The sequence below is a fragment of the Propithecus coquereli genome, unplaced genomic scaffold (genome assembly GCF_000956105.1).
Source record: "Propithecus coquereli isolate 6110/MARCELLA unplaced genomic scaffold, Pcoq_1.0 Scaffold122, whole genome shotgun sequence".
NCBI lineage: Eukaryota > Metazoa > Chordata > Mammalia > Primates > Indriidae > Propithecus > Propithecus coquereli.
Window position 1 is genome coordinate 5,595,993 of NW_012136303.1, and position 10,556 is coordinate 5,606,548.

The 10,556-nt window shown below is 45.5% G+C and overlaps 1 protein-coding gene across 1 annotated transcript in view; it reads left to right on the forward strand.

The window, feature by feature from the left end:
* Window positions 1-6,215, forward strand: part of PSMF1 (proteasome (prosome, macropain) inhibitor subunit 1 (PI31)) — a 52,637-nt gene extending 46,422 nt beyond the window's left edge. Inside the window, exons 4-6 of the mRNA XM_012665729.1 lie at window positions 3,964-4,017; window positions 5,119-5,277; window positions 5,787-6,215. Of these exons, the coding sequence (XP_012521183.1) occupies window positions 3,964-4,017; window positions 5,119-5,277; window positions 5,787-5,838 (265 nt within the window). The 3' untranslated portion in view covers window positions 5,839-6,215. The remainder of the gene's footprint in view (window positions 1-3,963; window positions 4,018-5,118; window positions 5,278-5,786) is intronic.
* Window positions 6,216-10,556: the final 4,341 nt, after the last annotated feature.

Genomic DNA, 10,556 nt, shown 5'->3' on the forward strand with positions numbered 1-10,556 from the left:
TTGGAACATCAGGAATATAGGAGGAACAACAGAAATAGTAAATATGTGGGTAAATATAATAGACTGTTCTCTTGCATTCTCTAATATATGTTTTATAGTTGAAAGCAAAAATTATGAGATTGTCTGATGGGGTTTTTAATGTTGTCGAGGTACTATATGACAACCATAACATAAAGAGGGGAGAATAGAGGGGCCTATGTGTGCTACTAAGGTTTCTGCATTCCACGTGAAATGATAAAATATTGTTTCTAAGTAGACTGTGAAAAGTTAAGTATATAGTAATCTCTTGAGCAACCACTAAAAAAAACTATACAAAGAGATATAGTCAAGTTAAAATTGAATTATAAAAAGAGGAAACAGGAACAAAAGCGAGGGAACAATTGGAAAACCAATAATAAAATGGTAGATCCAAATCTAAACATAACAGTATCACATTAAAGGCAAACGGTCTCGACACACCAATTAAAAGAGCATGGGTTTTGAAGTTGGGCAGGCATGGCGTGAATCCTATCTTTGCCATTGGTCTTGTGCAAGAAACCTACTTCTCTGGGCCTCAGTTTCCTCATCTGTAAAATAGGAATAATAATCACGCCTACTGAGAGAGCTGCTGTAAAGATGAAATAAGAGAATGTATGTAAGGGGCTCAGCACATTTATCTGTTAAAAATGTAGGGGAGAAACATATTTGCTTATATGTGCAGAATATCTTTGGAAGGACATAAAAGAAACTGGTGTCATTACTTGTCTGTGGGAAGACCTGGTGGGCTGGGAGACAGGGATAAGAGGGAGATTTTTGACTATTACAGGTCCACAGTCTCTTGACTACAGTTCTGAAATCAAAAGAGCTCTCACATGTTTGCTTCATAGGCTTAGTGACAAAACCTAGCCTGAAGTGGCACAAAGCTCCTTATGTATTTTATTTATCCCATGTAAGTGTTAATATCCATTCATTTTGCAGAAATAATAGGGTATTGGTTACAGGGTGCTGTTTGGAGTATTACACAAAATATGTTGTACCTATCTAACCTTTCTAAAATACGAAAAATACTGAATTCCAAAACACATCTAGCCTAAGATTATGGACCCGTGTATCTTCTTTATTCATGAATTTTGGAACTGGTGACTGCACTTCTTCAGAAAGTTAAATTTTAAAAATTAATCTTTTAAAAACTAAATTTAAAAAAGACCTAAATTTGGCACAGCATCTGACACAAAGCAAGCTCTCAGTAAATAGCAGTGGTTGCTGTTATTCCGTTCTTCCAGGCCTTTCCTGTCAACAAATCTGTTCGCGTCCAAAACTACATTTCACCATCATGGCAGACTCTGTGAGTGTTACTACTTAAATTTTGTATCTTAAAAGACTGAGGTACAGAAGTTTTGTGGCAGGCCCTGGCAACCAGTTAGGTAATCCCAAACCCGAAGTCCAGAGCACATCTTCTGACTCCCAGTCTCGAGACCTAGTTCACCAGGCCACGTCAGCCCTTAGAAAGATGTCAGCTGAATTTGTGTACCGAAGGTGGGTGTGTTGTTTTTATGTAAGAGAAAAGGGGAGCACATAAAGAGGAAATATGTGTGTTGCACCTGGGACATACTGCCCCAGTGGGCCCAGCCATGCAGTTTTTCCTGCAGGGTTAGCATGGATCACTCTTACCAAATGAAGACGTAGGTGCTTGAGTACAGAGGCCATGTACAAAAATGACTTTTTAAAAATCCCTAGAGTCTTATTCAGCACATCTAACACTGAGACTCGGCCAAGGGGGCTATGGAAAGAAAGATGGACCCCTGTGCTATTTTAAATGGATCCTGAGGGGTGTACATGATGAGCCGCAGAAGTGTGCGTGTGTTGCAGGGAGCCTGGGTTGAGTGTGAGCCTACTGAATATGCTGCGACAGTGTTGAGTACACAGATTATTGGGGTGGGCCCTGCAGCTGCTTCTCTAGCCGCCTTTGTTCTCTGCTTCTTCCCTCCTCCCCACACTCTGGTCCAGCGAGAAAAATAGAGATGGCTGCATATTTCAGGAACAATCAAGGCTCTTTATTCCCTGACATTTTAACAGCCTCTAGAAGCCCCCTCTGTTTTCTGCTTTGTAGGGAGGGAGGGCTCTCCTCATGGAACCAGATAAGAGGCTCCCTGCCCTCCGAGCACCTAAACTACCTCCAGTGAGGCAGGAGGCTGGAGAGCACCAGAAACTTTGACTACTGGCTGCAGGAACTGTGACTTGGGAACAGTAACCTGGGTCAGGAAAAATTCCTTCCCTTGGGAACCTGGCCTAGTCCGCTTACCTCGCAATATTCTTTCCAGCCCACTAGGTGGAACTGACTGGATTTTTTCCCAGTTCTCTAATGGCTCTTACCTATAAACTTAGATTAGCTGCTGTTTATAAGTCTTTACTGAGGTCTGACAAGCCCCGCCTGTACCCCAGAACTGTCAGGTTTATATTGCTCACCAGGGCTCCAACACTGATTCCAAAGCACCCTTTTTTTTTTTTTTTTTAGTGAGACAGAGTCTTGCTCTGTCACCCAGGCTAGAGTGCAGTGGCGTCATCATAGCTCACTGCAACCTCAAACTCCTGGGCTCAGGCAATTCTCCTGCCTCAGCCTCCCAAGTAGCTGGGACTACAGGCATATACCACCATGCCTGGCTAATTTTTCTGTTTTGTAGAGACAGGGTCTTGCTCTTGCTCAGGGTGGTCTCGAACTCCTGACCTCAAGCAATCCTCCCACTTCAGCCTCCCAGAGCGCTAGGATTACGGGCATGAGCCACTGTGCCTGGTCGCAAAGCACACTTTTTAAAATACTGAATTTGTATTATTATATCTATATCCATCATAGAAAAAATGAAGTATAAAGTAGAAACTCACCACCTAGGAGTAGCTGTCACTGTTTACACTTTCAGTATGCTTCTTTCTAGTTTCATTTATACACAAAACACACGTTTTTTTCACAGTTGATTTCCCTAAGCTATTGATAATCTCCCTTTCCCCCACACTTAACACTAGAGCATGAACATTTTTCCACATGATTTTTAACACATTCTAAGAACATTGTTTCTATTGTTTCCATGGCTGCATTTAGGGATATGCCATGATGTACCTAACTGGTCCCCATTTAGGCTGATTCAAGTTTCCTCAATTAAAGTTTTCGTGGATATATTTCAATTTGAATTCTGTGTTCTTTCTTTAGGATGGATACCTAAACATAAACTTAGTAGATCAGAGAATATAAAGGTATATGACTTTTGAGTAATAGATTATATTTTCTGTGTGTATATATTAGAGAATATAGAATTGTTCTGTGATATCCATGCACTTATTTATGCTCCTTCTAGCTTATGCATTGTCAGTAAAGGCAAAAATGGGTTCTTGGTAGGACGAAGGGGGTTTGTCTTAGAGATTACAATGGTTTGTGCCCCTTCAGCAGGCTATAGTGCGTAAACAGATACATAGAATATCTATGATACTAAAGTTCCATACAGGGACCATAATGACAGGAGGTTGAGAAGCATTACTGCAGCTATATATGACTCCGTACATCTATCTCACTCCACCTTGAAAGCTTTTAAATCTTAGCCTTGGGATTTTGGTTTTAGAATAAAACTGTTCTGATCTAAAACTTCTTGGTTATTTATATGAAGTTGAGGAATTTGACAAATGTGTGAATAAAATAAAATTCATCTGGAGTTTACCACTGTTAATATTTTTATCTTTATACAGAATTGAGCTCCTCCATGTTTTTAGCTTTGCGTTCCATCCTTTTCACATAATTGCCATTGAAATATTGTCAGTGTTAATCTGGGCCACAGACCACTTGAAATATCCCTTGTGCTATGACCTCATGTAGGGGTTTCCCGTATCCTCCATGCCTAGGAGTGCATTTGTGACACAACAGGCGTCAGGTTCGGGCTCCTGGGAGCCCAGGCACTGGCTGCTCTGGGACTTGCAGTAATTGTCCCTTGTTTGTTTCAGGTGTGATCCCCTGGGCCCGTTTGCTGTCGGTGGAGAAGACCTAGACCCCTTTGGGTGAGTACTGCTGGGGAGGTGGTAGCAACCAACTTGCTTTTGTGGCTTTTCAGCCCTAGCTCATCTTCTAATTTTAGAGTTTTTCGTCAGTCTCTTCCTTTCGGGTGAAGGAGGCAGTTGTTGCTGAGCTCTGCCACACCGAGAGCAGTGCAGGAGAGCTCTGAGTGCTGGGGGAAGCTGAGCAAGCCCAGCAGGCGGCTCCTCAGTCGTTTCCCAGTCCCCCCACCCACCTAGTGGAGGACAGCGGCCCTGCTTTGGATGGAAGGATACTACAAGGATTTATTGGGTGCATATGGTGGGCCACAGACCTTAGGGAAGCTCAGGGCTATTCAGACCTCACTTAATAAAGACAGGACTCTGGTTCTTGCCATGCACGTAACAAAGTTCCTGCAACTTCAGCTACGCACTGTCTTCCCTGAACGATTCACACTGGATTGTAATTTTTGCTGCAAAGTGACCCCAACTTTAGCATTTCATTCTTAGAAGGGAAATCACTTAAGTCTACAGTGCAGCTTGAGCAGTGACCTCAAAATTTGGGGAACATCAGCCCATTCATCCTAGTTTGAGCACATGAGGTCAGGTCCCTGGAACTCAGTGAGCTATAGATGCTGTCAGGAGCAGGACTTGGGCAACCCATAGGCAGTCAGAAATTGCCCTGAGGCCCTTAAGGGAAAGAGAGCAAAAAAACTAGCATCATGAATTGTCTCAATGCTGTTATTAGTCCTTAGACCTAGAGTATGCCCTCCAGAGCCTTGCGAGGGTTCTGCATTGACCCTGGCAAGTTCTGGCTCCTGTTCTTGATCAAATTGGCCCCCTTGAGTGTAGGACATGGCAGGGACCTCAATTTTGTGGGCTCTGGGAATGCTATAGAACCAAGCCCTGCAGAACCAGAAATACTTAGCAATAAGGTGTGCTTTTTGTATAGGCTTGTGTTCTGGCTCTTGCCCACTTCCTGGTGGCTCTCAGGCAGCCATCCACGTGTCTGTGTAAACCATCTAGAGTACACATCCAGTCATTCTTAGTCCATGCTCACCTCCCTCACCTCTTCTCCAAGGGTAGTCCCTGCCACAGCGGCTTACCTATCTTTCCTTCTTGCCTTAGGTGTCGGAGAGGTGGCATGATTGTGGATCCCCTGAGGTCTGGCTTCCCAAGAGCAATTATTGACCCATCCTCAGGCCTCCCGAACCGGCTTCCTCCAGGCGCTGTGCCCCCAGGAGCTCGCTTTGACCCCTTTGGACCCATAGGGACCAGCCCATCTGGGTAGGTAGTCACTATGGCATGCTGAGAAGTAGGACCTACTTCAGCAATGAAGGTTTCTGGCCCCAAGCACAGAGTTGCCACTCCCTCTACCTATTGCTGCCAAGTGAGTAGTCTCCTCCAGGCCCTGCCTGATGCCTCCCTGGAGCCTTCCAGGAGCTCCCTATTCCTTAGTGCCTACCTTCCCCCAGCTTTCCTCCAGGGAGGACTCGGAGGAGGAGGAGGAGGAGGAGGAGGAACTAACAGTTCTTGAAAGTTGTGTCAGAAACTCATTGGATCCTTGTATCAACTGTCTCAGGTGGATAGTACTGTCCACATTTTACAGACTCAGTAATTGAGGCCCTGAAAGATTAGGTGACTTATTCCAGATGGGGGAGTCAAACCCACACTGTCTGGCTCTAGAGTGCGTGCTCTTAAATTCCACGCACCACCGCATCATTCTCGGTCATATCTGCCTGTGTGCCCCTGGCCCCTCCACCACTCCAACTCATCAGCCCCTCTTTCCCTTCCAGACCTAACCCAGACCATCTCCCCCCGCCGGGCTACGATGACATGTTCCTGTGAAGGCCTCAAGAATGTAACATCCCAGCCTTCCCTCCACTCTCCTGGAGCTGCCACCACCGGCCCCATCAGCAACCGTGTTCTTGCGGGCTGGGGGCAAGGGACTCTGCCCATGTGTTTGCAGGCTGGCTGGGATTGCTTCCCCACCCCTTATCAGAGCCAAGGCACCTGCTGCAGCTCTCCACCTGGCTGCATATAGGTCCCAAAGAGAAATCAGTGTGTCTCTTTCACCACCAGCTCCTCCCCACTTCCTAAGGGATACTCCGGCAACATATACCCTTGACCTGATGCAGTCCCAGTTGCAGCGCTATGAGAACAGAATGCATTTTGGATGTTATTATTAAGAACCAAATGTCAATACAAAGTTCATGTTGCCGTTCTTCCACTTTTCCTTTTACTTTATTACACATCCCCTTCCAGTTATAGACTTCAGAGTTTGTGTCTTTTTAGGGCTAAATGGCACTTTTCCTGCCCAGGGCCCATTCTTGCTTCTCAGACAGCTTTCTTTCATAAATTGCTGTTGCTCCTGACATCATGAAGATGGGTCCCCGTGTGGCTGCAAGGATGGAAATGAACGACTAGAAATCCCATAGGCCACGAGGATGACTTTCACAAGGGCAGGCACATTGTGGAAGGATGGCAGCATTCTGGCGAGGGCAGAACCCTCCAGTTGTTCCTGTCTGGGTCCATCTATGCCTGGGCAGCAGCAGCCTATAAGCAGAGGAATAAACCAAACAGACCCAAATGCTAACCTCATTTTGCCACTAACTAACTGAGTGACCCTAAGCAAATCCCTTCTCCTCTTAGGGCCTTGTGCCCACCTATGAAATCAGAGGTGCCTTTCCTGCTCCAAACATTCTCCTGTCTCTTTCTCCATACAACAACCCCTAGAAACTGAGGCAAAAGGAAAAGAAGGAAGGTTCAAGGTGTTATGTGATACTTACCTGTGGAGTCTGTAACTGTGTTTCTTGGCCCCCTTGGGTCCCAGACAAGAGCAAGGAACATGGGCTCCACCTGAGTGTGGTGTCGAACTTCGGGAGGAGTAAGGCGCCCCAGCCTCTGGAAGCCTGTGCCCTGTGTCCAAGCCCACCTGACCTTTGGTGTTCTCCGGATCCTTTTCAGCCCGAGGCCTGGCAGACGTGGGCAGTGATGAGCCCTTGTGCTGGAGTGGAAAGAGCACCACAGAGCACCAGGCTGAGAGGCACAGGATCAAGGCGCTAGTCACTTCTGCTCCACAGCTAGCCTTTCAACCATGTGCGGGTCCTTCCATTTCTCTGCTCCTTGGATGCCTTCCCCTAAATTAGAGTGTATTACTTACCTGTAGGCAGCAGGCTACCGTAGCTTTTCTGAGGTGTCTGCTAAGCTATTTTCTATAGCCTAAGATTGACTGGCTGCTCAGCCGAGAATGGGTAGGGGTACACTAAACTGACACTTAGGCCCAGGGTCAGTCTCAGATGGATGCTGGGCCTACGTGGAGAGGCTAGCACGAGCAGCTCCCAAGGTATTTCTGGCGGTCCCATGCCAAGCACTGATTTAGTAAAAGACCCTGTCGACAAGGGAGCTGACTACCTTAAAGCCTTTAAAACATCTCTGTTCTGGAGAAAAACGCAGAGATCAGGCAGAGGTACAGTGCGGTCATTAATCATAACCTTCTTCCTTGAGGGCTGGCAAATGGGTGGAATATTAGTTTTTGTTTTGGAATTGGACCATACCTTCAACCAAAAGGACTTGGAACAATTTGCACATAAAAACATCCTTTATTATAAAAGGAAGCATTTAAAGGAATATCAGACTAGAGACCATCAGAGCTGGGAAAGTATGTAACTTTTATAGGACCCTGATTTGAGGAAAAGACAAAACTTGAACAATAAATTTGCCACTGAGATTTTTTAGTAGCAAAGGTCGAAAAGATAGTCGTACACATAATTCTGTTTTCTGGAAACAGAAAATTGAGTGATTTATCCGCAGAATCGGCCATTTTTTGTGGGGGTCTCCTTGCATCAAGGACACTAAGGAACACAGATGATGTCTTAGATGTTATTTGGCGGAAAGTAAGTGGAGCTCTTAAGAACTTCCAAGTCAAGCTGTTGGTGTTTGTTTTGGTCTGGGCCATTTTTCTCCTTTCAGACATGAGTAATGACTAAGCAGCAAGTGGAAATATTTAAGGTCTATGTTTTTAGAACCCAAAAGATTGAAGCCTTAACAATAAACATCAGCACTTAACAACCTGTTCCTCTTTTTTTTTAATAACAGCTTTATTGAGATATAATTCACATACCCATAAAGTTCACCCTTCTAAAGTATACAATTCAGTGGGTTTTAGTATATTCACAGTGTTGTACATCCATCACCATATATAATGCCTGAAAATTTTCACCACCTCAAAAAGAAACTTCATCCCATTAACAGTGACTCCCCATTCCCCTGCTCTCAGCCCCAGGCAACCACTGTCATCTATCTCTAAAGAGGTGCCTGTTCTGCACAGTTCTCATAAATGGAAGCATTCGATATGTGGTCTTTCATTTAGCATAATGTTTTCAAGATTCATTCGTGTAGCAGTACTTCATTCCTTTTTACGGCTGAATAATACATCGTATGGACATACTACATTTTGTTTATCCATTTATCAGTTGGGCAGCTGGATTTGGTTTTGCTGTTATGAATAGTGGTGCTATGAACATTGATGTACAAGTTTTTGTGTAAACAGATGTTTTCACTTCACTTGGGTATATACCAAGGATTGGAAGTGCTGGATCACATGGCAACCCTGTGTTTTACTTTTTGAGGAACTGCCAGGCTGTTTCCCACAGGAGCCACATCATTTTACACTCCCACCAGTGACGTGTGAGGGTTCCAGTTTCTCCTCATCTTCACCAACACTTGTTATTCTTCATGATTATAACCATGCCAGTGGGTGTGAAGTGGTATCTCACTGTGTTTTTGTCCTCTATATTTTTAAAAAGGAGAATTTTGACCTAGGCCCAGCAAGGCAGAGACCAGAGCCAATCCCCCCTGGGGAACAGACTATGGCTTTGATAAGAGCACCCTTGGGGTGACCATGGCTGGTGAGCTACAGAGGAGTTGGGTTTGACTTTTGGGGATGGTCTGGGCTGGGTGTGATACAGGACAGGTTCTGTCTCTAGGGAAGTTCCCATGACCCTTTCAGGTTTAGAGAGATTTACAATATCACTTTTCTTGGTTTGAAATGTCATTGTTCATCCAGTGACTTTACAAGTAGAATAAAAGTCTGGTTCTAAATCATTGTCTTTCGATGCTGAAGTGCCATAGACCACTTGGACCATTTCAGTGCCCACATCCCACCTTCTCTTCCTTGGCTTGTCTCCTGCCCAGTTCTTAGAGCTGCTTGAGTTTCTCATTGCATTTATCTACGGAATCATGAGCTTCTTCACGAGTCTCTTAAGACTTAAACTCCAAGAATATACTGTGCTCACAATGGAGGCTACATTCCTGTGCTTGATGGTCGGCACGTATTGACACAGAGAGAACGGCCAGCAAGTCCCACACAACCTCACTTTGGAACCCAGCTTCCCTCGTGGCCTCCCTTTCTGCCATCATTAACGCCATTCTGTTACTGATCCGTGCCTCTCTTCACAGGAGGAAAATTAGAATCTGTGGAGCAGTTCGTATTTTCTGTCTCCTAATCTTGTCTACTTTGGTGCAGTTCCAAGAAGGCAGGTCCCACTACCAAGGAGAGGAAAGATTCCCTACATGCATATCCCCAATTTTCTCTGTCATAACACTTGCATGCTTCTAGGCCACGATGAACTTTTTGCACCAATGCAGAGACTCAAAGGCAGGCTTCCAAGTCCCCATCCCGTGATTGCCTTTGAGATAACACAAGGCACACCCCAAGTCACTCCAGCTGTGCTTGGCCCTGAATCTGCCCTGAGGAGTGGGTCAGAGGCAAGGGCGGCAGGCAGGATGGTGGGCAGTGAGGGGTGGCAAGGCCCAGGTGACTGAGGACAGACCCTAGAATTCAAAAAGCAAGTGAAGAGGTTTGAATACCTGACTCAGTGCCAGTGGGAGGTGCAAAGTGGAAGGCCCAGTCCCTGCTTAGAGGAACACGAGGCTGACGGTGCAGAAGACACTGGATGACCATGTGAGCACTGTGTTTTAGATGAGCCACATGACATGAGTGTTGCGAGAGTCACAGTGTGACAGGAGTTCAGAAGGATGAAGGAGTGGGAGGGTCCTGCTGAAGTGTTAGTTCTCCGGTTCAGCTGCAATAAACAAATTAATTTAGCTTTTTTAACTAAAAAGGTTAGGATCCAGAGAGCAGCAGGATCGTATCATCGTTGCCATGATTGAGGAATAGGAACTTCAGAGCCACACAGAAACTGCCTACATCTGCACCAGAAAGCGGATGCCCTTCATACTGCCATCTTGACCCCACTCAGCTCAGTTCCAAGTTCAGGGTTCAGTTGAATGCATCTGATTGTTGGAACCTACATTGCCTCTCTAATGGTAGTGGCAAGGGGAAAATTTCTTTATTCCCTCTTCCCACCTCTACACTCAGGAGGGATCATCGGGACAGAGCTCTGGCAAGCCAATCTGTGTCCGTCTGCGCCTTGGACCATGACATAGATGGGTACCACAGCCTTGCATGCCTGAGATGCCTGCTCTGAGTACACATCAGTGCGTGCTGGGCCCCAGTCCAGATCTCCAGGGGAGGGCCTTCAAACCTGTTTTTACAAGTTCCT